The sequence below is a fragment of the Artemia franciscana genome, chromosome 1 (assembly GCF_032884065.1).
Source record: "Artemia franciscana chromosome 1, ASM3288406v1, whole genome shotgun sequence".
NCBI classification, from domain to species: domain Eukaryota; kingdom Metazoa; phylum Arthropoda; class Branchiopoda; order Anostraca; family Artemiidae; genus Artemia; species Artemia franciscana.
In genome coordinates, this window is record NC_088863.1 from 52,005,408 (window position 1) to 52,031,036 (window position 25,629).

General features: G+C 35.6%; 1 protein-coding gene across 1 annotated transcript in view; it reads left to right on the forward strand.

The window, feature by feature from the left end:
* LOC136031165 (neural cell adhesion molecule 2-like) overlaps positions 1-25,629 on the forward strand; it is a 277,308-nt gene that overhangs the window by 235,724 nt on the left and 15,955 nt on the right. Inside the window, exon 10 of the mRNA XM_065710513.1 lies at positions 4,579-4,762. Coding sequence (XP_065566585.1) covers positions 4,579-4,762 — 184 coding nt within the window. The remainder of the gene's footprint in view (positions 1-4,578; positions 4,763-25,629) is intronic.

Consider the following 25,629-nt stretch of genomic DNA (forward strand, 5'->3'; position numbering starts at 1 on the left):
AAATAATAACAATCTTGACAGTAGTGATAATGATTCTCGATATTATCGAAATTGTCACCGTCCATTTTTAAGTTTTTTATATCACCGCCATTATTTTTACCGTTTTTACACCTTAATAAACATTCTGGTCGACATTGTTATGGTTTTGTCATTCACATTTTCAATACCTTGTCTTTGACATCATCATCTCTGCAATTCAAAAACACCCCCTCAAAGCTTCTCTTCTCAATATTCCTCCATCTCTGGTGATTTTTTTTTTCAATCCTGCCGTCGTCTTCATGAAATTTGCGTGGTTTGAATTTTGTGCCGGTTGGGTTTTTTCATGGACCACTTTTCTGTTGGTTCAGCTTCGCCTGGGTTGGACTTCAGATATATCTTAGTTTTCATTTTATAGATACTCTGTATAGCACATGATACAACCATACATGAATGTATCACCTAGCATAATACAAACTATTGTAATTCATTACTAAGAACAAATCCCTTGGGATGCTAAAATCAACAATCACGCTAAAATGTGGCCCTTCGTCCTAGAAGAAACAGCAGCCTAAACTGTTTAAATTAGCGTTTTTTCTAACCAACCGTAAATTTAAAAAATCGCGTTCTATTATAACTTTTACGAGGCCTTGGCTAAAGTCTTTTTCGACTTCAGCTCTCTAGGCAAATTGTTCAGAAATTGTATCGACAGCGTGAACAAGCTTATTAATACCGTTGTCCTGAGTTAACCAAAAAGAACAGAGAGCATTGACATTTTGAGGTGTAACATGCTTTCCATGTAACTGTACAAGATACTTACTGCTCACTTGCTTAAGTTCTGCCCATCCTCATGGGACGTTTTCGGCGCCCCAGTGAAAAAAAAAAAATGCCATAGACCAGTGGTCGATATGTTGGTCTGGCCGGTCCAGTTCTGGATAGTTTTATAGTATGACAAGAAAATTTTGTCTCAAATGATAAAATGTTTTGTTTTTTTTTCAAGAAAATAGCGTCTTGACAGACATTAACTGCGTACATTTGTTTTTTAATGCTACTTTTAAATTTCGAGTATACTTTTCAAAAGTTAATGCTTCGCTTAAATCGAGTGCTCCTCAGGTCGGTATTGCAGCTATGTCCCCACGATTTCTTCCGTTTTAGAAACCCCGAAAAAACTTTTTGAGTAAAATGTATATAAAAATGACTTTAGTAGATATTACTACACCCTGTGTGATGCAACCCCTTATTCACCGAATGGAAAAGTTAAGTTGGAGAATATTGAGATCGAACTGTAAACAAGTACAGAATAACAATATCGCAATTTCCGCCTTACTTAAGCATTCTAAAAATCCTTTTCCTAATAGAAGCTGTATTCTTATAATCCTTACTAGATAGATTTAAGAACGTTTTGTTATTGTGTTTATTGCCCATTGACACGCGCTTCATTCATTAGCTGATTTCATGTGATTTTTTTCTTTGGGGAAAAAGTTCTCAAGCTAGTCCATTTCGTTTGTATATGAGCATTCAAGGACATTAAGGTTTTTCATTTTCATGCGCGTTTGCTTAGCAACATTACTCGAAGCTATGAAGAAAACAGATCAATGTCGAACAATTCCTTACAGAACGAAATAATTATTACTCAACAGAGAAAAACTGAATGCTGGATATATATATATATATATATATATATATATATATATATATATATATATATATATATATATATATATATATATATATATATATATATATATATAAATATATATATATATATATATATATATATATATATATATATATATATATATATATATATATATATATATATATATATATATATATATATATATATATATAATTCTTATGTCGACACTGGTTAATGATTAAATAAAAAAAACTAATTTTTTTAGCTGAAAGTAAGGAGCGACATTAAAACTTAAAACGAACAGAAATTACTCCGTATATGAAATGGGCTGTCCCCTCCGCAATCCCTCTCTCTTTAAGCTAAAGCTTTTAATTGTTTTAAAAAGTAGAATTGTGGCAAAGAGTCATACTTTAGCGTAAAGAGCGAGGGATTGCGGAGGGGACAACCCATTTCATATACGGAGTAATTTCTGTTCGTTTTAAGTTTTAATGTCGCTCCTAACTTTCAGCTAAAAAAATTAGTTTTTTTTTATTTAATTTCTGAACGTTTTTGAATTAATGCATGTTTGGTTGTGGCTCTCCGCACATAAATCATTAAAATGAAATTTGTATATTAATTCTTTTTTTGGCTAAATGGCTTTCTCTTAGTTTTGATCAGACGATTTTGAGAAATAAGGGGTGGAGAAGGTGGCCTAGTTGCCCTCCAATTTTTCGGTTACTTAAAAAGGCAACTAGAACTTTTAATTTTTCACGAACGTTTTTATTAGTAAAAAATATACGTAACTTAAGAATTAACTTACATAACAAACTTTCATAATCTTATATTTTTATTATGTATACGAGGGAGTTTGTACCCTCGTTAATACCTCGCTCTTTACACTAAATCGTAAGTTTTGTCCCAATTCTTTAAGAATGACCCCTGAATCAGAAAGACCGTAAAATAAATAGTTGAAATTACTAAAAATACTTTAGCATAAAGAGCGAGGTATTTATCTCCTCCTAAATACCTCGCTCTTTAGGCTAAAGTATTTTTAGAACCCCTCATATGCGTAATAATCTCTGTTCGTTTTAAGTTTCAATGCTACTCCTTCCTTTCATTTGAAAAAACGTTTTCATGTTTATTTTTCATTGTTTTCTTATAGTAATGCTAGAAAATCCTGCGCCCTTTTCATTGAATTTTTCTTCCCCCATGACAGATTCCTCCAAGGAAAGATCCTCCAACATAACCCCCTCCCCTCAGCCCCACCCCCAAACAAAATAAAATCTCCCTGAAAATGTCTGTACACTTCCCAATAACCATTACTATATGTAAACACTGGTCAAAGTTTGTAACTTGCAGCCCCTCCCCCAGGGATTGTGTGGGAGTAGTAAGTCATCCCCAAAGACATAGTTATTATGGTTTTCGACTATGCTGAACAAAATGGCTATCTCAAAATTTTGATCCGTTGAATTTGGGAAAAATGAGCGTGGGAGGGGGCCTAGATGCCCTCCAATTTTTTGGTCACTTAAAAAGGGCACTAGAACTTTTCATTTCCGTTAGAATTAGCCCTCTTGTGACATTCTAGGGCCACTTGGTCGATACGATGACCCCTGGGAAAAAGAAAAAAAAAAAAAAAACAAACAAACAAATAAACACGCACCCGTGATTTGTTTTCTGGCAAAAAATACAAAATTCCACAATTTTGTAGATAGGAGCTTGAAACTTCTACAGCAGGGTTCTCTGATACGCTGAATCTGATGATGTCATTTTCGTTAAGATTCTACGACTTTTAGGGGATGTTTCCCCCTATTTTCTTAAATAAGGCAAATTTTCTCAGGCTCGTAAATTTTGATGGGTAAGACTAAACTTGATGAAACTTATATATTTAAAATCAGCATTAAAATGCGATTCTTTTGATGTAGCTATTGATATCAAAATTCAATATTTTAGAGTTTTGGTTACTATTGAGCCGGGTCGCTCCTTACTACAGTTCGTTACCACGAACTGTTTGATTTGACACCAAGTTTAACACCAATAAAGATGATCGGAACTTTTCTTTCTTTTTTTTGAGGGGACGGTTGTCAATAGCCTAAAAAGTAACTATTGTTGGTATAAACATAAATTTCTGTTTAAATTCAATGTTTTTAGAGAATTAAGAACCATTGTTTGTATGAGTCATGTTGCCTCATGTGAGTCCAAGTCATGGAGCCAAGGTGAGAGGGAGATGTACAGGGAATTTGATCACAGTCAATAAAATGAAGCATAGGGCTTCATTAAAATTCATTAAACTTCTTTTAAACTTCTTTTGTGTCTCTTGGAGTCTCTTCACCAGCTTTCCATAATGCATAATGAAGGAAACTTTGTTTCCGATTCTGTGTCAATACTATGATACAGAGATCAATACCATATTTGACCCTTTCTTTTCAACTCTGTGTCCGCTGCAGACGACAACCGTTTAGTAGAGGCATTGTAGAGTTGTTTTTTAAGAGGGGGACGCAAATATTAAAAGTGAGCAAAAGTTGGCCCTACTTGTGTGAAAGAAATTGTGAAAACATCCAGATATTTGGGACGGTTGAATCTGTGTGAAAGTTCCTGGTTTAATAGGACGAAATGTTATTTATTCTTTGTTGGTTCCTTTGTTTTATTTGGTTTCTGTCTTTTGGACGAACTTTACTTATCCAAGTTTAAATGAGCCGTGCAAATTTTTCTAGGGGAAGGGGTCAAAAAATTTTCCAGGAATTGGGATGTTAAGTTGAAAAAAATAAAAGCTGTTTTCTAGAATAGCCTTAAATTCGTTAATAATGTTAAAAAAACTTTCTTTCGGAAACTATTGATCTTCTAACGGGGGGAGGGGGGCTGATGTCTTTACTTCCGTGTGAACGCTCTTGTTCAAGTTCAAGATAATGCATAAAAATAGTCTTTCGTTGTAATATTGCAAGATAGGAAAGAAATTAACCGTTGATAAGACAATCCTTCGTTTTTAGGGAATTAAATGGGAGGAGAGAGAAGCCAACGTAGATGAGTCAGACGATGCAAAGGTTATTCATTCTGGTTCCATCATTCTGGAGATTCTAAATCAGGGAGAAATGTATGAAATAAAAATTCAAGCCAAAAACCAGTTTGGATGGAGTCGAGAATCAGACGCGCAAAAATTTGTGGCGGAAAATGGTAAGATTTTCTACAAACATATTTTGATTTAGTGATTCTTTTGGACAACCGGATGCGTAGACAGTAATTAACTTACAGGACCAAGAGCGAGGCCGTATCCAGGGGGAGAGGGTTTGACTCCCCCTGAAATGTTTGTTCGACTCGTAAAAACGTAACAAAAATGTATATAAACAAATTTTGTGCGTTTTTTTAAACCTTTTTTTATAGAACCCCTCTCCCGAATTTTTTTTTTTTGTAAACTCCCCCCCACCCCGAAAAAACCTGAATACGGCCCTGACCAAGAGTAATGGTTTATCCGGGGGATGGGCTAATGCAGCATAGAATCTTCTTTTAAACCCAATTCGAAGAATTTCTTCGAATTGGAACAGGTTCTATAACGCCAGTGGTTTGGAAACTCGCTATGAAACTCCACATTGGTTACGCTCATATAGGTATTAACGTTTCAAAAATTGATTTGCTAATGCGTGGATAAAATAGTGATACATGTTGAGTATCGTTGGTTTTATTCATTTATTTATTTATTGTTGGATTACTGCAAAACCAGTTATACAGTAAATATTGTCCACACCGGAAGAACATAAAAAACAACCTGAATTCACAACAAATGAATAAATAAGAGATCATAGGAAGTTTATATTGAAGAATGAGGATTTGAATAGATGGAAATTGAGAAGGAGTGGGCGTAGCGGTGTTGGCCTCAGGCAGGTGCTGCAGTGAATTGTTGTTAGTATTAGTAATATTAGTAGTAGTGTATGAAAATACTCAATGCTGGACTATGCATGGCATACCGGAGGAGAGAAAAAAAAACTGAATTCATAACAAATAAATAGAAAAGATACGTACATCGATAAACAATAATAGCTAATTTGTGTTTCCATTATATGTAAGCACTCAATAGAATTATGTCTTCACAGAGCCGACACAGAGCTAGAACTATTAACACGACTCAACGGAAAATCTACAGATCGCTGTACAAATCTGCCAGCTAATACATCTGTCTCATCGGTATCCAGAGTTTACCCCCCCCCCTCCCTACTGATTAGCCTACCCCAACAGAAAATACCCCCCGGAATGTGCCAACTCCCCGCGGAAAGACATGGAGGGGGGGAGGGGTAAAGTGTAGCGTGTCTGCATGCAAAATGTGTTCGGTACAATTATTCTGCATATTATGTAGTAAGAATTGTTTTCTGACTTCAAACTGTCCAAATACCTTAACCTCCCCCCAACCTTATGTGTAAATATATAACCGAAATTATATATTTCCCGTATATTCTGGCACTTGTCTCGTTATCTTAAAAACAAATTTGGGGCTGTTGGTTATTAAAGAGAAGTGTGTCCCAATTTTTGCTTCCACTACAATGAAAAAACTACATAAACGTATATAGAAGTCTTTTTCATTAAAAAGTGAATTTGATTTTATTTTACTAATTTCTTAAGATGTCTGGACTATGGTTGAGCTATTTCCGCTTAACTACGCCAAACTATCATTTCCACTGTTCCAAGCACTTCAGATAAATCTAAATTTATCTACGTTGGTTCTAAGTTTTGTTGCTAGAAAAGGAATAAAGAGCAGCTCTATAATCATTTCTTTGTCTAAATTATAATGAACACTGAATTAAAGAATTATGTGTTTTGTCAATTGGTACAAATTGCTATTTTGAAGTATCACAAATTTCATTATAAAAGAAAACGGAGAATTTATAGAAAGCTATGAATAAGTTAATTTTTAAGACCTACCCACGGATGACTTGTAATTTTGAAGATGAAAATATTTTTTTTCAAGACCTTTTTAGGGAAGCGAGGGGTCATCCTATTTATATAGCATATCATTCACATAACAATATGATAATATGGATTTTCTTAAGATTTATCTCTGGAGAAGCGAAACATCTCATTCAAAAATTTTAGTGAAAAACTGGTTCAAATCAGGACTGTATATTTTTTTTTTTTTTTTCATAGAGCGGGGAGTTTAAAAAAGAATTACTTCTCGGGGACTTGTGTCTTGTGTCACGGTCTCGAGTAAGATTACGGACCTTATTGCTTGAAAATATTACCTCGATTTTTCATTGTTTATAGGGAGTATTTAGCCCTATTTGTGGGTTGGAAAAACGTTTCTTTGGAAGGGGGGATCAAAACAGACCTTCCTGGATTTTTTTTATCTCAATTGAATGGGTTACGAAAATGCCATTATCATAATGTACATCCTATAATAGTAACATATACTTAAAAATTTAATTGAACTGACCTTTTCTTAAATTTTTTGTTTGTTTATTTCCCCAAGCGTTAAATTTAAAATCTAGACAAATCACTCAAAAGCTTCCGTCTTCTGATTTCTCCATTCTTTTGGAAACTCTTCAAATGCACTTGTTTGTATTCAGCGGTCACTTCCTCTTAATTCCTGGAAATAAAAAGGACTCTGGTGGGTCCAGCTCTTTCTTCTTTCCCATTTTTTTTTTTATAAAAAATACATGTTATAAAAATAAGTATCATCAAACAAACAGCATAAGGATGTAAGTCAATATTATATCGAAAGCCTTTAAATGAAAGTAATTGTCTCATAAGGGCTCTGTTGGATCCAGCTCTTTCTTTTTTCCCAAAAAGTGAATTTGAAAAGTTGTCAAATTTGTCTTGAGTTTCTTTTCTGTTGTCTGTTCTTGCGTATTGTCTGAATTACTTTCTTACGATATCGAAAAAAAAGAAGAAGAAGTAATTACCACTAAGTAATTAATAGGGATGTATGCACATTTTTTTTTCTTCAGGAAGAGGTATTTTTTCACGGGGTGGTTTTCCTAAGAAATACTTTAAAAGACTTATTAAATATTTCTTTATATTCATTTTGTTGCGTTTTTACGAGTCGGACAAACATTTTAGGGGGGTTCAAACCCTGCCCCCCTTGATGCGACCTTGGCAATCAACGAGAAATCTGTTGTTACGTCATTACTGACGAGCCACTAAATTGTCTGTTTCTTTTTTCCAGTTTCATTGCCTGCGTCCTTGCTCTATCAGAAAAGATGTCGGTATTGCAGGTCTTGTTTCTTTGTCCGCTTTTATTAAGCTATTGATAATTCATCTCAGCTTCACCCCCGCCCCAATGTTTAGAGTTTAACTCTTCATCCCTCACTTGAAGATCCTACTTCCTTTAAACCTTTCTTATAACCTCTGTCCTCCGAATTTGAGGCCGCCCAGCTTCTCGATCTCGTTCTTATGCGATTCTCATGGCTTATATTAGCGTGATCTTAGTTCTGGGACTTATCTTCATATTCTTCCAACATTTGTTTTTTTTTTTTACCTGTTATCTTCTCTTATAATCAATATCATCAAAATGAGCATGACCAAGTCTGTTTCAATTGATGATAGCCATCATCATATCAATTCAGTGAAGCGCCGAAATTTCTTTTGCAATCGTGCATCGATCAGAAATGGCGTTGATTGAATGCTGTGATTACTACATCATAAAAAATAGTGCAAGTTGATTACATGTTTATGGAAAAGGTCTAAGATTACCGGGTAGGTAATACCGGGTAAAGGGGACAAGATTACCGACTAGACCAAAAAGAGTTGCTTCAATATTAGCTTACAAGAGGATTATTTCGCAACAGAATAGTTAACTAAGTTTTAATTTTCATAATTTTTCCTCAGTTGCTCTTTGATTCTCATTGAAGTAACTCAAATAGCTTCTTTTCCCTACGTGGATAAGTAGCGATAATTGTATTTATTATTATTGGTGGTGGTTTTTATTTGTTTTTAGTTTAGTTTTCTTTTTATCTTGTGCTGAGGCATTGTTTGGATACATCTTATCTTGACGCCTTGTTTGGATACAGGCGAAATATCCGCGTTGTTTTGGTCTTTCCTCTCTACTGGCCGTCGTCTCGTTTGGGGATTTTTTTTTTGTAGAGTTTTATATCTCTTTGTTGTTTATTGAATAAAAAAACAAGTTTTTTTTAAATGAAAGTAAGGAGCGACATTAAAGCTTAAAACGAACAGAAATTACTCCGTATATGAAAGGGGCTTTTCTTCCTCAACGCCCCGCTCTTTACGCCAAAGTTTGACTCTTTCTCTTAGCTCTACTTTTTTAAAAAGGAAAAAACTTTAGCGTAAAGAGCGGGGCGCTGAGGAAGAAAAGCCCCTTTCATATACGGAGTAATTTCTGTTCGTTTTAAGTTTTAATGTCGCTCCTTACTTTCATTTAAAAAAACTTTTTTTTTTTTTATTTAATTTCTGGACGTTTTTTAATTCATGCATGTTTTGATCTTTGCTCTCCGCACATAAATAATTAAAACGAAATTTGCATATTAATTTTCTTTTTGGCTAAATGGCTTTCTCATAGTTTTAATCGGAAGATTTTGAGAAAAAAGGAGAGAGGGAGGAAGCCTAGCTGCCCTCTAATTTTTTGATTACTTACAAAGGCAACTAGAACTTTTAATTGTTTTACGAACATTTTTATTGCGTATATGAGGGAGTTCACCCCTCGTCGATACCTCACTCTTTACACTAAAGCTTAAATTCTGTCCCAATTCCTTAAGAATGACCCTTAAATCACAAAAGCCGTAGACTAAATAGCTGAAATTACTAAAAATACTTTCGCGTAAAGAGTGAGGTATTACGAGGAGGTAAACCCCTCATATGCGCAATAATTTCTCCTCGTTTTAAGTTTTAATGCTGCTCCTCACTTTCAGTAGAAAAAACTTCTCATATTTTATTTTTTATTTTATTTTTTCCTTGATTTTTTAAATAATGCAAAAAAATCCTGCGCCCCCTTCATTGAAAGTCTCTTCCCCCATAAGAAGTTTTTCCATGGAAAGATTCTCCCGCGTAACCCCCCTCACCTCAACTCTCCCTCCCAAACCAAAAAAATTCCCCTGAAAACGTCCGTACACTTCCCAGTAGCATTACTATATGTAAACACAGGTCAAAGTTTGTAACTTGCAACCCCTCCCAGGGAGACTGCGGGGTAGCAAGTCGTCCCCAAAGACATAGTTATTAGGTTTTTTGACTATGGTGAATAAAATGGCTATCTCAGAATTTTGATCCGGTGACTTTTGGGAAAGAATGAGCGTGGGAGGGGGCCTAGGTGCCGTCCAATTTTTTTGGTCACTTAAAAAGGGCACTAGAACTTTTAATTTCCGTTAGAATGGGCCATCCCACGACATTCTAGGACGACTGGGTCGATACGATCACCCCTGGGGAAAAGAAAAAAAAAAACAAATAAACACGCATCCGTGATTTGTCTTCTGGCAAAAAATGCGAAATTCCACATTTTTGTAGATAGGTGCTTGAAACTTCTACAATAAGGTTCTCTGATACGCTGAATCTGATGGTGTGATTTTCGTTAAGATTGTATGACTTTTAGGGGGTGTTTTCTAAAATGAGGCAAATTTTCTCAGGCTCGTAACTTTTGATAGGTCAGATTAATCTTGTATTATTTAGTATTTTCTAAAATGAGGCAAATTTTCTCAGGCTCGTAACTTTTGATAGGTCAGACTAATCTTGATGAAAGTTATATATTTGAAATCAGCATTAAAATGCGATTTTTTTGATGTAGCTATTGGTATCAAAATTCCATTTTTAAAGTTTTGGTTACTATTGAGCCGGGTCGCTCCTTACTACAGTTCGTTACCACGAACTGTTTGATTGTCATGTCTGGCCAGTTCGGCTTAAGAACTTAAAAAAAATGAAAAAATAAATATGAAAAGTTTTTTCAACTGGAAGTAAGGAGCAGCATTAAAACTCAAAACGAACAGAAATTATTACGCATATGAGGTTCTCACCTCCTCCTAATACCTCGCTCTTTACGCTAAAGTATTTTAGTGATTTCAACTATTTATTCTACGGCTTTTGTGATTCAGGGGTCATTCTTAATGAATTGGGACAAAATTTAATTTTTAGTTTGAAGAGCGAGGTACTGCCGGTGGGGTGAACCCCTCATATATGTAATACAAACATGATATTACAAAAGTTCGTTACGTAAGCTAATTTATAAGTTACGTAGCCTATATCTTTTACTAATAAAAAGATTCGTAAAAAATTAAAAGTTCTAGTTGCCTTTTTAATTAACCGAAAATATGAGGGCAACTAGGCTTCCTCCTCCGCTCTTGTTTTCTCAAAATCATTCGATCAAAACTATAAGAAAGCAATTTAGCCAAAAAAATAAACTTGCAAATTTTGTGTTAATTATTCCTCTGCGGACAGCCAAAATCAAAACATGCATTGATTCAAAAACGTTCAGAAATTAAATAAAAAAAAAAAATTTTAGCTGAAAGTAAGGAGCGACATTAAAACTTAAAACGAACAGAAATTACTTCGTATATGAAAGGGGCTGCTTCCTCATCAACGCCCCGCTCTTTACGCTTAAGTTTTTTTACTGTTTTAAAAAGAAGAGTTGAGAGAAAGAGTCAAACTTTAGCGTAAAGAGCGGGGCATTGACGAGGAAGCAGCCCCTTTCATATACGAAGTAATTTCTGTTCGTTTTAAGTTTTCATGTCGCTCCTTACTTTCAGCTAAAAAAGAACTTGTTTTTTTTTTTTAATTTTCATGAAAGAACCTAACTTCACTTATTGAGTGTGTTCTGAATAATACACAAGTACCAAAAAAAGTAGCAGCAGACAAATCCCAGAGTATTAGCTTAGATGAACAAGAGCTAAGAGCTCATATGGCACTTGTGACGAGGCCGGAAGAGCCAAGAGCTCGTATGGCATGAGCTCTAGTAAAAATCTAAAAATCAATAGATTGATTTAAAGGGGAAATCAGAGGCTTAATGCCGGTGGGGATTTAGAATAAGAGCTTTGAGTCACGAGCTCCTTCTAAATATCAAAATTCATTAAGATCCGATCACCCACCCATAAGTTAAAAATATCTAATTTGTCTAATTTTCCTCTCCCTTTAGCCGCCCAGATGGTCGAATCGGGGAAAACGACTTTATCAAGTCAATTTGTGTAGCTCCCTGACACGCCTACCAATTTTCATCGCCCTAGCACGTCCAGAAGCACCAAACTCGCCATAGCACTGAACCCCACCCTCTAACTCCCTCAAAGAGACCGGATCCAGTCCGGTTACTTCAATTACGTATCTACGACATATACTTATTCTACCCACCAAGTTTCAGCCCGACCTCTCCACTCTAAGCGTTTTCCAAGATTTCCGATTTTCCCCTCCAACTCTCCGCAATGTCAACAGGTCTGGTCGGGATTTGAAATAAGAGCTCTGAGATATGAGTTCCTTCTAAATATCAAATGTCATTAAGATCCGGTGACCCGTCCTTAAGTTAAAAATACCTCAATTTTTCTAATTTTTTCAAATTAACACCCCCCAGCTCCCCAAAGAGAACGGGTCCGTTCCAATCATGTCAATCATGTATCTATAACTTGTGCTTATTCTTCCCATCAAGTTTTATCCCGATCTCTCCACTCTAAGTGTTTTCCAAGATTTCCGGTTTCCAAGAATTCTGTTTCCCTATCCAAACCCCTATGTCCCCAGATCCGACTCGAATTGAAAATGGAGCATCTGAGACATAAGATCTTTCTATATATCAAGTTTCATTAAGATCCGATCACCCATTTGTAAGATAAAGATACCTCAATTTTCACGTTTTACAAGATTTCCGGTTTTCTCTCCAGCTCCCCCCGATGTCACCGGACCTGGTCGGGATTTAAAATAAGAACTCTGAAGCACAAGGTCCTTCTAAATATCAAATGTCATTAAGATCTGATCACCCGTTCATGTTCAAGTTCAAATACCTCATTTTTCTAATTTTTCCGAATTATCCCCCCCAACTCCCCCAAAGAGAGCGGATCCGGTCCGGCTGTTTCAGTCACGTATCTTAGACTTGTAATTATTCTTCCCACCAAGTTTCATCCTGATCTCTCCACTCTAAGCCATTTCCAAGATTTTCGCCCCCCCCCCAACGACACCGGATCCAGTTGAGATTTAAAATAAGAGATCTGACTTACGAGGTCCTTCTAAATATGAAATTTCATCAAGATCCGATCACCTCTTCGTAACTTAAAAATACTTTACTTTTTCTAATTTTTCAGAATTAACCCTCCCCCCAACTCTCCCAAAGAGAGCGGATCCGTTCCAGTAATGTCAATCACGTATCCAGGACTTGTGCTTATTTTTCCAAGCAAGTTCCATCCCGATCCCTCAACTCTAAGCGTTTTCCAAGATTTTAGGTTCCCCCTCCAACTCTCCCCAATGTCACCGGATCTGGTCGGGATTTAAAATAAGAGCTCTGAGACACGATTTCATTCCAAACATCAACTTTCATTAAAATCTGATCACCTGTTCGTAAGTTAAAAATAACTCATTTGTTTCTAATTTTTCTGAATTAACCGTCCCCCCACTCCCCCCAAATGGTCGAATCGAGGAAATGACAATTTCTAATTTCATATGATCTGGTCTCTGATACGCCTGCCAAATTTCATCGTCCTAGCTTACCTTAAAGTGCCTAAACTAGCAAAGCCGGGACCGACAGACAGACAGGCATACATACCGACAGAATTTGCGATCGCTATATGTCACTTGGTAGATATCAAGTACCATAAAAAGCGAAAAAACTTCGCAAACAAAATGCCATCTCTGTATTTATTTGCTCCGGTATCCCTATCGTTCAAATTGATTTTTTGACAATACCTGCAAGTGTCACTGCTCATCCCGGGCAAAATATATTTTGTATTAATTGGAACGGAATCGGCTGATGTACAGAAAATTCTTGCTTATTTTTGGTCTGTTACCATAAATGATCTCACCAGTATAAAAACGATAGTAGTATCTGCCAAAATTTTTGTCATGGGCGAAACAAACAGGTAAATTTAAATGATGTGTACAGAACGTGATTTACAGCCAAGCATTAAAATTGTTTGCAATAAAGTGTTATAATAATTGCAATTTGAAAAGAATATATCTGCCTATAATGATTACATCTTCTTTGCAAAAAAAGGGAAAAAAAAAAGCTAAAAATAGCCAAAACAAGTTGGATATTCTTGTGCACGATAGAATGGATTTTGGTTGTAGAAAAAACTTATAATCGAATTATAACAATAATTTTCCGAATTGTTATAGCCGTTATGGTTGCTTCAAACGTAGTCAAACAATTAACTTTGCATTTAAAGCTTTTGCCTTTGTTTGTGAAACAATTATAGTCTGGAGCTTGCGCAATTGATTAACTAGTTTTATTTAATCTATGACAAATTTTATTCGTAAAACAGCGCCCCCCGTTTATAGTAGGAAGCAAACGAACTGCAGAAAAAACTAAATACGTGGGTTTCAGTCAAAAATAACTTGAAAAGATTAACAGAAAAAAAAGGGAAAAACAATACTTTTCCTGCTTCCCCAAATTAAGTCAAATGTTTTCGTTCTACGATTCAGCCCAGTACTCCTTCTCCAAACACATCAACATTTTTGCAATATGTTTAAATGCTCTTCTCATTATTATTTAATAGGCTAATTTATTGCTCCGTCTGAATTTGGCCTTAATTAGACTTCAAGACCAATACTCTTAAAACAATCGAAACAAGTCTTTTGTTTTTATACTTAGCGCTTTTAGAAATAGTTTTGTAAAGCTTTCAGTATCACGAACTGGCCACAGTTGAGAAAACGGGTGAGCAGACGAGCAAAGAATAAACATTTAAAGCGAAATTTCTAGTTTACAAATATCGTCCGTTATGTCCTTTTAACTAAATTGGCAAGCAACTCGTCTTTGCATCTTTTCATTTATTTTTGGGCATATTCCTTTTCGTTGTAATTTTTTTATCCTCTGCTATTGTAAAACTCGAGGGTTGGTCCACTTTCTAATGTTCTGGGCACTAGGTGGCGATTGCCATGCATGGCAGAAGTGTGCCAAGTATGGCTCGAAATTTTTATATCTGTTGAAGGAAGAGACACAGTGTGGTGGAAATGTGGCACGAATAGTGAAACAGATGGCATTCCTGAGACGTGAACTTTGTGGGGAAAAGTGGGTGACCCCTCGGCTAAAAAATCTAATGAATTTGTAACTTAAGTAAATTGAAGAGATAACCAGCAAAAAACGTTTCTTGGGCAATTTCTTTGCCGCTTTTCGTCCCCTATAGAAATGAAGGTTTTGGCGGTTGCAAAACCTTCCAAAACCAAACCGGGTCACTAAAAGAAATTAAAAAATATTAGTTCCATTTCATGCGGCATTTAAGTTTTATTTAGTCCTTCGTTTTTATATTTCATTAAGCATATTTCATTAAGATTCATTAAAATATATTTCATTAAGATTTGTCTTGCCCATGACAATTAGTATTAAATCTTGGACCCTATGATAATTTAAGATTATACGAGCCAGACTCTTTAGTTTTGAATTTTGTGCCTAAGTCTTTCTCAATCAAATAGTTCTGAAAGAGAAATTAGGATTGGAGTCTTCTTTGATTTTCATTTTCGCCAGTGTTTCGGAGAAAAAGACAATAATTTGACCCTTGGAATTAAACTAAAAATGAAGAGAAACTGCGTGGGTTTCATTTGGAGAAAATTCCCCTCTTGCTAAAAACATGTGACATTTGCAGGACTAGGATCTTGCGTGATGTTTTTACATTAGAAGAAAACTCTAAGATTCTTCACTTGTTCCTATGCGCCCACTAGTTCGTGGTAACGAACCATAAGTAAAGAACGATTTGTGCCTTTAGTAACCGAAAGTCTAAAAACGATTTTTATAAGTAAAAATCTATTATGCTAATTATGTTAATAATATAATTGCACGACTATACTAGTATGAACCTGTTTCGCAAGTTTCACCTAACAGAGAGATACCATACTTACCATTACATGGTAGGTGCACCACTATGTCCGGGTCTGTGCTAGGCTGATTCCTTCCGAAAATTCCTTATTCGCGGAAAATCCCTCCGGTATGGACAATTTCCCATCCTAAAATCCCCCCCAGGGACAATTATCCCTTGGAAAATTCCCCCAAATTTAAAATTAAGCGGCCAAAGGGGGAGCATGACATATAAAAAGAATGAAGAAAAGATGATATTTTGGACCATTCTTCCTATATTCCAAAATATAGGTAGGATGTATGGTGTAGAATATCGATTACTGTAGTATTTATTTCCGAATTTTTATTTCTTCTAATTCTTTTTTTTGGGGGGGGATTGAGTTATCTTAGTAGGGTAAGATAAAGGTTAAACAGAATAATTTGGAAATATTAAGTTAGTGGCAAAAATAGCGACGAAGACCACACTGCCTTTCCATAACAAACAAATACAAAGTAGAAACAATAGGGAAAATCTTTTCAAGACAGTAGAAATCAGTTCTGTGAATATTTCGGCCCTATTTCCAAGGGCCGTCTTCAGCACAATACGAGAACGAGAGAGAAAATATGTATATATAAATAAACTTACATTAAATTGTGAGAATTAAAACTAATAATGTTTTTTAAAAACTCTTTTAAGAACAGCCTTAGCATCCTTACTTCAGCGAAGTTCAACCGGGACTGACAAAAAGAATTAAGTGAGAATATAAATTCATTCAAACTAAAGAGAACAAAGTGATTAAATGCAATTTCTCAGAGCCAAACTTGCATTTTTTGCAGCCTGTCTCAAAGGCCTTTTCGTAACTGGTTCAATACTATAATAAATTGGTTTAGTAAAATATTTTGTTAGATCATTTTAATTAAATTTAAGTATAAAGAATTTAGTGAGTATTCCCCCAAGTCCCTGTTCAAAGAAATATTGTTATTTATTTTGAGACTAATTTCGATTGATTCTCGAACCACCTGTTTTATCCCCAAATCATTACTGATGAGTGAAGAGTTTTCAAAGAGTATCGTGTGGGACGGATTATTAAATATATGCCAACCTAAGGCAGAATCAAAGGAGTTGTTGGAAGTATTTGAAATTAATGCCTTGTCTATGTCTTTTTTATGCTGTTGTAACCGTTTTTCTAGATTCTGATGGTCCTGCCGACATAGTAATTTCCACCATCACAGGGTATTTGATACACCCCTCTTTGGCGAGTAACTGTGAGCTTATCTTTACCGGAATTTGAGAAATTAATGATTTTAAAATTATTAGTAAAAACTACGTACAGATTATTTTTTGTGCAAATATTTTTTAATTTTGTTGTGATTTTTGGGATATACAGAAGATAGACAATATTTGAAGGCTTATCAGTAGCCTCACATTTTGAAATATCTTCTTCGATTTTACAAGAATGTCTTTTTATTTTACGGTTAATTATCTTATCAAACAGTTCGTAGTAACGAACTGTAGTAAGGAGCGACCCGGCTCAATAGTAAACGAAACTCTAAAAAACTCTATTTCGATGCTAAAAGATATATCAAAAGAATCGTATTTTTATGCTGATTTTAAATATATAAGTTTCATCAAATTTAGTCTTTGTCATCAAAAGTTACGAGCCTGAGAAAATTTGCCTTATTTTGGAAAATAGGGGGTAACATCCCCTAAAAGTAATAGGATCTTAACGAAAATCACACCATCGCATTCAGCGTATCAGAGAACCCTATAGAAAAAATTTCAAGGTCCAATCTACAAAAATGTGGAATTTCGAATTTTTTGCCAGAAGACAAATCACGGGTGCGTGTTTATTTGTTTGTTTGTTTTTTTTTTGTTTTTTCCCCAGGGGTCATCGTATCGACCAAGTGGTCCTAGAGTGTTGCAAGAGGGCTCATTCTAACGGAAATGAAAAGTTCTAGTGCCCTTTTAAGTGACCAAAAAATTGGAGGGCAGCTAGGCCCCCTCCCCACGCTCATTTTTTTTACCAAAGTCAACGGATCAAAATTTTGAGATAGCCATTTTGTTCCGCATAGTCGAAAACCGTAATAACTCTGTCTTTGGGGATGACTTACCCCCCACAGTCCCTGGGGGAGGGGCTACAAGTTACAAAGTTTGACCAATGTTTACATACAGTAATGATTACTGGGAAGTGTACCGACGTTATCAGGGGGATTTTTTTGGTTTGGGTGTGGGGTTCAGGGGAGGGGGCTATATGGGAGGATCTTTCCTTGGAGGAATATTTCATGGGGGAAGAGAAATTCAATGAAAAGGGCGCAGGATTTTCTAGCATTACTATTAAAAAAAAAAAAAAACAATGAAAATATAAACATGAAAAAGTTTTTCCAATTGAAAGTAAGGAGAAGCATTAAAACTTAAAACGAACAGAGATTATTACGCATATGAGGGGTTCTAAAAATACTTTAGCATAAAGAGCGAGGTATTTAGGAGGAGATAAATACTTCGCTCTTTATGCTAAAAAAATTTTAAGTAATTTCAACTATTTATTCTACGGCCTTTCTGATTCAGGGGTCATTCTTAAAGAATTGGGAAAAAACAAGATTTAGTATGAAGAGCGAGGTATTAACGAGGGGACCAACCCCCTCATATATATAATCAAAAATATAAGAATATAAAAGTTTGTTACGTAAGTTAATTCTTAAGTTTCGTATATTTTTTACTAATAAAAACGTTCGTTAAAAATTAAAAGATCTAGCTGCCTTTTTAAGTAACACAAAAAATTGGAGGGCAACTAGGCCTCCTTCCCCACCCCTTATTTCTCAAAATCGTCTGATCAAAACTAAGAGAAAGCCATTTAGCCAAAAAAAGAATTAATATGCAAATTTCATTTTAATAATTTATGTACGGAGAGCCAAAATCAGATATGCATTAATTCGAAAACTTTCAGAAATTAAATATAAAAAAACAAGTTTTCTGAAATGAAAGTAAGGAGCGACATTAAAACTTAAAACGAACAGAAATTACTCCGTATATGAAAGGGGCTTTTCCTCCTCGACACCCCGCTCCTTGCGTTAAAGTTTGATTCTTTCTTGCGACTCTACTTTTTAAAACAAAAAAAAACTTTAGCGTAAAGAGCGGGGTGTCGAGGAGGAAAAGCCCCTTTCATATACGGAGTAATTTCTGTTCGTTTTAAGTTTTAATGTCGCTCCTTACTTTCATTTCAGAAAACTGTTTTTTTTATATTTAATTGACGAAAGGAATGGGGTATCCATTACCAAAAAGAATATCTCTGATAAAGATTATTTCTGCATTTATGTACGAATCGGAGCAAATATTCAGGGCACGATCAATGAGGGAAGTTACAACTGCTCTTTTAACTTGTGGGGGGTGATTTGAATTAAAGTGAAGATATCTATTGTTTTGTGTTGGCTTTTGATAGATAGTAAGTTCGGCCCTTGGACATAGGGCCGAAATATTCACAGAACTGATTTCCACTGTCTTGAAAAGATTTTTCCTATTGTTTCTACTTTGTATTCGTTTATTAAGTTAGTGGCAACAAGGGATGTGGTACCCTATAGTGAAAATGCAGAGAGATACAAGATGGGACTAAGAAGAAGTACGAGTAGTTGCTTTCCATGGAATTGGCCCGGCACCGACATTTGTTGTGAATGATACCAGTTTATCCCTTGTGATAAAGAAATGTCCATTAGGCTAGGCGTAAATTATATGTTTTTCCTCTCTTAAGTGCCTTTAAGTTTTTTTATTAAAATTTTATTTAAACCATATACAGTCATATTCCAAGGCACAACACAACCAAGCAAATTTAAAAGGAACAAAACTCTTTGTTTCAAATAAGCAAACATATTATTTTCTGAATTTTTATCTTATCATGCTATCATAACTCCATCCCCCCCATCCCTCCAAAAATATGAAAACAAATAAAAAAGATAAGATATATTTTTAAATATAAAAAAATATATATTTCTACGCAGCATATTCAACCTGTATTTCCAAAATCCACTTTTTTTACTCTTTTTTGTCTTACTTTCCCTATGACTGCTCACTTTCACATGTGGAGGGAATTTTCCGGAGAAATCGTCCATAGGGGATTCAATGGGGAAGAGAAATCATTTTGACACTCCTTTTTTGTTTTTATTCCTAAATTCACGGCGCCAGGTATAATCAAATATCTGATTTGCCGCTAGTCTAATTGAGGTTTGTAAATGACTATTGAATCTTCTTTTGAAAGAGTCAACAGAGGAACTTAGGAATAACTTCCTCAAGTACATGATTCCTGATCGAATTGTAACGTCAGATGAAGCTGTTCTTCAAGTGGTTTGTTTTCGGCTTGCCAGTCTCAAGATAATTGTACCGGAATGTGTGCCTTCGTGTCAGTCTTAAATTAAAAAACAAAAAAAAACAAGTCTTTTCAACTGAAAGTAAGGAGCGACATTAAAACATAAAACGAACAAAAATTACTCCGTATATGAAAGGGGTTGTTCCCTCTTTACACTAAAGCTTGAATTTTATCCCAATTCTTTAAGAATGACCCCTGAATCACAAAAGTCGTAGAATAAATAGTTGAAATTATAAAAATACATTAGCGTAAAGGAGGGGGTAATTAGGAGGAGATGAACCTCCTCATAGCGCAATGATTTCTGTTCGTTTTAAGTTTTAATGGTTCTCCTTACATCCAGTTGAAAAAACTTTTTCATATATATTTTTTCGTTGTTTTTTTAGAGAATATTAGAAAATCCTTCGCCTCCTTCATGGAATTTTTCTTCTCCCATGATAAATTATCCATGAAAAGATCATCCCACGTAACTAACTTTCTACTTTTTAAACAGTAAATAACTTTAGCGTAAAGAGCGGGGCGTTGAGGAAGGAACAGTCTTTCATGCACGGAGTAATTTCTGTTCGTTTTAAGTTTTAATGTCGCTCCTTACTTTCAGTTTAAAAAAAACTTGTTTTTTTATTTAATTTCTGAACGTTTTTGAATTAATGCAGCAAGTTTAATTTTGGCTCTCCGCAAATGAATAATTAAAACGAAATTTGCGTTTTAATTTTTTTTTGCTAAATGGCTTTCTCTTAGCTTTGACCAGACTATTTGGAGAAAAAGGGTGGCGGAGGAGGCCTAGTTGCCCTCCAGTTTTTCGGTTACTTAAAAAGGCAACTAGAATTTATGATTTTTAACGAACGTTTTTTTTAGTAAAAAATATACGTAAATTACAAATTAACTTACGTAACGAACTTCTATATTCGTATATTTTTATTATGTATATGAGGGGGGCTTGCCCCCTCGTTAATACCGCGCTCTTTACACAAAAGCTTTAATTTTGTCCCAATTCTTTAAGATTGACCCTCTGAATCACAAAGGCTGTACAATAAATAGTTGAAATTACTAAAAATACTTTAGCGTAAAGAGCGAGGTATTTAGGAAGAGATGGACCCCCCTTATGCGTAATAATCTCTGTTCGTTTTAAGTTTTAATGCTGGTTTTTACTTTCAGTGGAAAAAAACTTTTTCACATTTATTTTTTCATTGTTTTTTTTAATAATGCTAGAAAATCCTGCGCCCCCTTCATGGAATTTCTCTTCTCCCATGACAAATTACTCCAAGGGAAGATCCTCCCATGTAGCCCCCTCCCCTCAACCCCGGCCCCCAACCAAAATATCCACCTGAAAAGGTCTGTACACTTCCAAATAACCATTGCTGTATTTAAATGCTGGTCAAAGTTTGTAACTTGCAGCCCCTCCCCTGGGGACTTTGAAGGAGTAAGTCAGCCCCAAAGACATAGTTATTATGTTTTTCGACTATACTGAACAAAATGGCTATCTCAAAATTTTGATCCGTTGACTTTGGGGAAAAATGAGCGTGGGAGGGGGCCTAGGTGCCCTCCAATTTTTTTGGTCACTTAAAAAGGGCACTAGAACTTTCAATTTCCGTTAGAATGAGCCCTCTCGCAACATTTTAGGACCACTTGGTCGATACAATCACCCCTCAAAAAAAAAAACAAAAATAAAACAACAAATAAACACGCACCCGTGATCGGTCTTCTGGCAAAAAATACTAAGTTCCACATTTGTGTAGATAGGAACTTGAAACTCCTACAGCAGGGTTCTCTGATACGTTGAATGCGATGGTGTGATTTTCGTTAAGATCCCATGACTTTTAGGGGATTTCCCCCCCTATTTTCCAAAACAGGGCAAATTTTCTCAGGCTCTTAATTACTATGAGTAAGACTAAATTTGATGAAACTTATATATTTAAAATCAGCATAAAAATCCGATTCTTTTGATGTATCTATTAGTGTCAAAATTCCGTTTTTTAAGGTTTCGTTTACTATTGAGCCGGGTCGCTCCTTACTACAGTTCGTTACCACGAATTTTTTGATTCGTTATCACAAACTGTTTGACAATGGTCAAAGTTTGTGACTTGTAGCCCCTCCCCCGGGTACTGTGGCGGAGGAAGTCATCCCCAAAGACATATTTATTATGTTTTTTGACTATGCTGAACAAAATTGCTATCTCAAAATTTTGATCCGGTGACTCTGGGGGAAAAATAATCGTGGGAGGGGGCCTAGGTGCCCTCCAATTTTTTGGTCACTTAAAAAGTGCAATAGAAATTTTAATTTCCATTAGAATGAGCCCTTTCACGACATTCTAGGACCACTGGTTCGATACGATCACCCCTGAAAAATAAAGAAAAAAAACACGAACCCGTGATCTTTCTTCTGGCAAAAAATACAAAATTCCACATTTTTGTAGATAGGCGCTTGAAACTTCGACAGTAGGGTTCTCTCATACTCTGAATGTGATGGTGTGATTGTCGTTAAGATACTATTACATTTAAGGGATGTTTCCCCCCTATTTTCCAAAACAAGGCAAATTTTCTCAGGCTCGTCACTTTTGATGAGTAAGAATAAATTTGACAAAACTTATATATTTAAAATCAACATAAAAATCCGATTCTTTCGATGTATCTACTAGTATCAAAATCCCGTTTTTTAGAGTTTTGGTTAGCCTAATATTGAGCCAGGTCGCTCCTTACTACAGTTCGTTACCATTGACAGGCATTTAAAGCACCGAAACGTAGGGGCTAGTGCTATTTCTCCGTTGAGCCTTTCGATTAATTTGTTTTACTTTAGGTGCCTTTTGTTTTTGAGTTTGATGACTTACACTTGCTAATTGCAACTTTGCATGTCCATAGATCCTTATCTTTGTTTATTATTTGGGTTTACTGTCTGTCGTGTGTTTGCGTAAGGTCTAAACCGCGTTCAACTGCGTATGTATCTATGTTAACAGTATGTTTTTTTCCTCGTTATTCATTTTAATCTATTACGTCAAAAGAATATCGGCGAGCACTAAATTTAAAACTAACACGAAGCGTTAAGAACCTGAAAAAATCGGGACTCTTTAAGAAAAGGGGGAAACACCATCTAAAAGTGTTGCGAGCTTGACAAAAATTTCATCTTCACATTCAGCATCTCTGTAAACCTTCTTTCGAAGGTTGCTCGCATGTGCAATTGATTTAAGATAAAGAAAACAAGTTTTTAATACGGATGTAAAGAGCGAAAACTTAAAAGGAACAAAAACTATTGTAAGACAGATCGCATGATATGTATCTACAGACCTTAATCGAATAAACTGACTCGTAAAATTTTCTAGTATCTGTACAACTGCAAACGCAAAACTGACCCCAAAAACACAGGATGTTCTCTTAGTAGCAGAAAATTCCAGAAGTAATATGTAGAAAATAAAAGACTAATCTATAAATCTCTCAATAGTCTTTCCTCTGCCAAATCTTCGGTGATTAGCTTTTAGTCAACAATTATAATTTTCTAAACAGCTTAAGGAAGCTAATTTAATTTAGTGATAAAAGTAAAAAGTCAACATAATTTTTTTAAATAGGACATCAAATAAGTAATTTTACTTCCAAACTCCCTTAAACTTTCCCGCATAATATGAGAATACGTATACAGCTTTGTCACATAAGTAAAATTTTCGAAGGGTGTGTTGTCACCAATACCCTTGAGAATTCGCTCGTGAGAAACTCGGCTATATTCATGAAAATGAATAAAGCGTATTTTTCTTCATTTTGATTTTTTTTCAAAATGTGTTTTTTTTCTAGTTTGCACTAAGTTAGTGGGCGTAGAGTAGGAGTATTCAAGAATTACGCCAACTCCTAGACAAGGGTTCAATCTAGACAAGGGTCCAATTCAATCTAGGAATAGCATAAAAAGTATCATTTTGGGGCCATATGATACTTTTTCTCGACACGAAAGGAAGCGGTTTTTCAGTGTCTACCCTCAGTATTTAAGGACCTAACGAAAGACCTCAGTTTTACATATATCCACTGTAGTGGTTCTGTCTCAAATTTAGACCACTGTATCTGCCATCATTCATTAAAAACTTCAGCAGTACATGTTGATGAAGATGAGAGAGATTATGATTATTTACCTCTGAATTTTGATATTATGGTTGTGGTTCTGTCTCAAATTTAGACCACTGTATCTGCCATCATTCATTAAAAACTTCAGCAGTACATGTTGATGAAGATGAGAGAGATTATGATTATTTACTTCTGTATTTTGATATTATGGTTACTTCTGACATATACTCGAACCAACCCTCAATGTCACATAAGTGGTTTGAAAAACGTGATTGGTCTAGTGCGAGCATGCCTCTTTACCTTGCTACCCTTGGAACTCTACTGTCCACCGTACGTGTCCCTTTCCATCTTCTTTGCACAAATGCGTACCCTATTATTGACAATATTCGTACTGATTTGAATCGCTATTATCGTGACATTATCTTATGTATAAAGCAAGCTGAAGATGTGGCCATCCCGCTGATCCGTATCAGGCGGAATACCCAAAAACCAATTTGGAAGTGTGATCCTTTGCTGGAAAAAGTCAAGAATAGGGCCAAATTCTGGTTAAGAATCTGGTCTGCCTGTGGTTTACCTTCTCGGGGTACTGTGTTTGATCTAAAACAAAAGACGAAACTCGAATATAAACGCCATCTTCGTGCCGTTCGTTACTCCGGTGAAACTTTTCCGAAAAGTAATAGTGAGTGGCGAAAAGTGATAAATTCTGCCAAGTTTCCGGATGCAAGTTCTAGTGATATTATATCTCGTCCATCTTGGATCGAACATTATTCAAAAATATTTTCGAAAGTTAGTTATGCAGTGCATAAGCGTTTCTCGTGTTTGCTTGAAAAACATATGCCGTCACGTTTATGTCAGAGACATGTGATTCCAGTTGAAAAGTGGGCTATTATTAAAGGTATTAAGGGTTTAAAATCAAAATCTTTGGATGTTGATGGGATTAGTGTTTTGAATCTTGTTCCGAATTCTTTTGAACTGGTATCTCATCTCCAACTGTTTTTTCAAATGTGGTTGAGTAGTTCGTGTGTGCCTGATTCGTTCCTATGCGGTAGCGTTACGTCACTTCTAAAAAAAAGGAAAAGATCCGGTTTCTTGTAGTTCTTATAGGCCGATAACGGTAGCTTGTACTCTTAGCAAGCTTTTTGAACACCTCCTACTACCTTATATCACCAAGCTTGCTCTAAATGATGATAATCAATTTGGTTTTAGATCGGGGCTAGGCTGTCAGCATGCTCACCGTGCTTTGACTTCTTTATTAAAAGATGCCCATCGCACTCGTCGCGTACTTCATTTCGCAACCCTAGACTTGTCTAAAGCATTTGACAATATTTGTCATACTCAAGCATGGACAGCATTATGCCAGAGAGGAGTAAATCCGTCGGTAATTCACGTGCTTCGTTTTTGGTACTCCCATTCTTACCTTCGCCTTAAGTCATTAGATAATTCTTATTTTGGTCATATCCCTGTTCCTTGCGGTGTAAGACAAGGGGGAGTTCTTTCGCCGTATATTTTTAATGCTTGCATTGAAAATGTATTATCAAAAATATCGACTACGTGCCTACTAGGACCATCTGATATCTCATATCTGGCTTATGCGGATGACCTTCTTCTGATTAGTCAAACTGAGTCTGGTCTTTCCCGTTCAGTGAAGTCAGTTACTTCTGCTTTCCGCGATATCGGACTGTACCTAAATATTGACAAGTGCGAGTTTCTTGTTTTCAACGGTAATAATTGTTCAGAATCACTATACTGCGATGGTTTTAGTATTCCTCG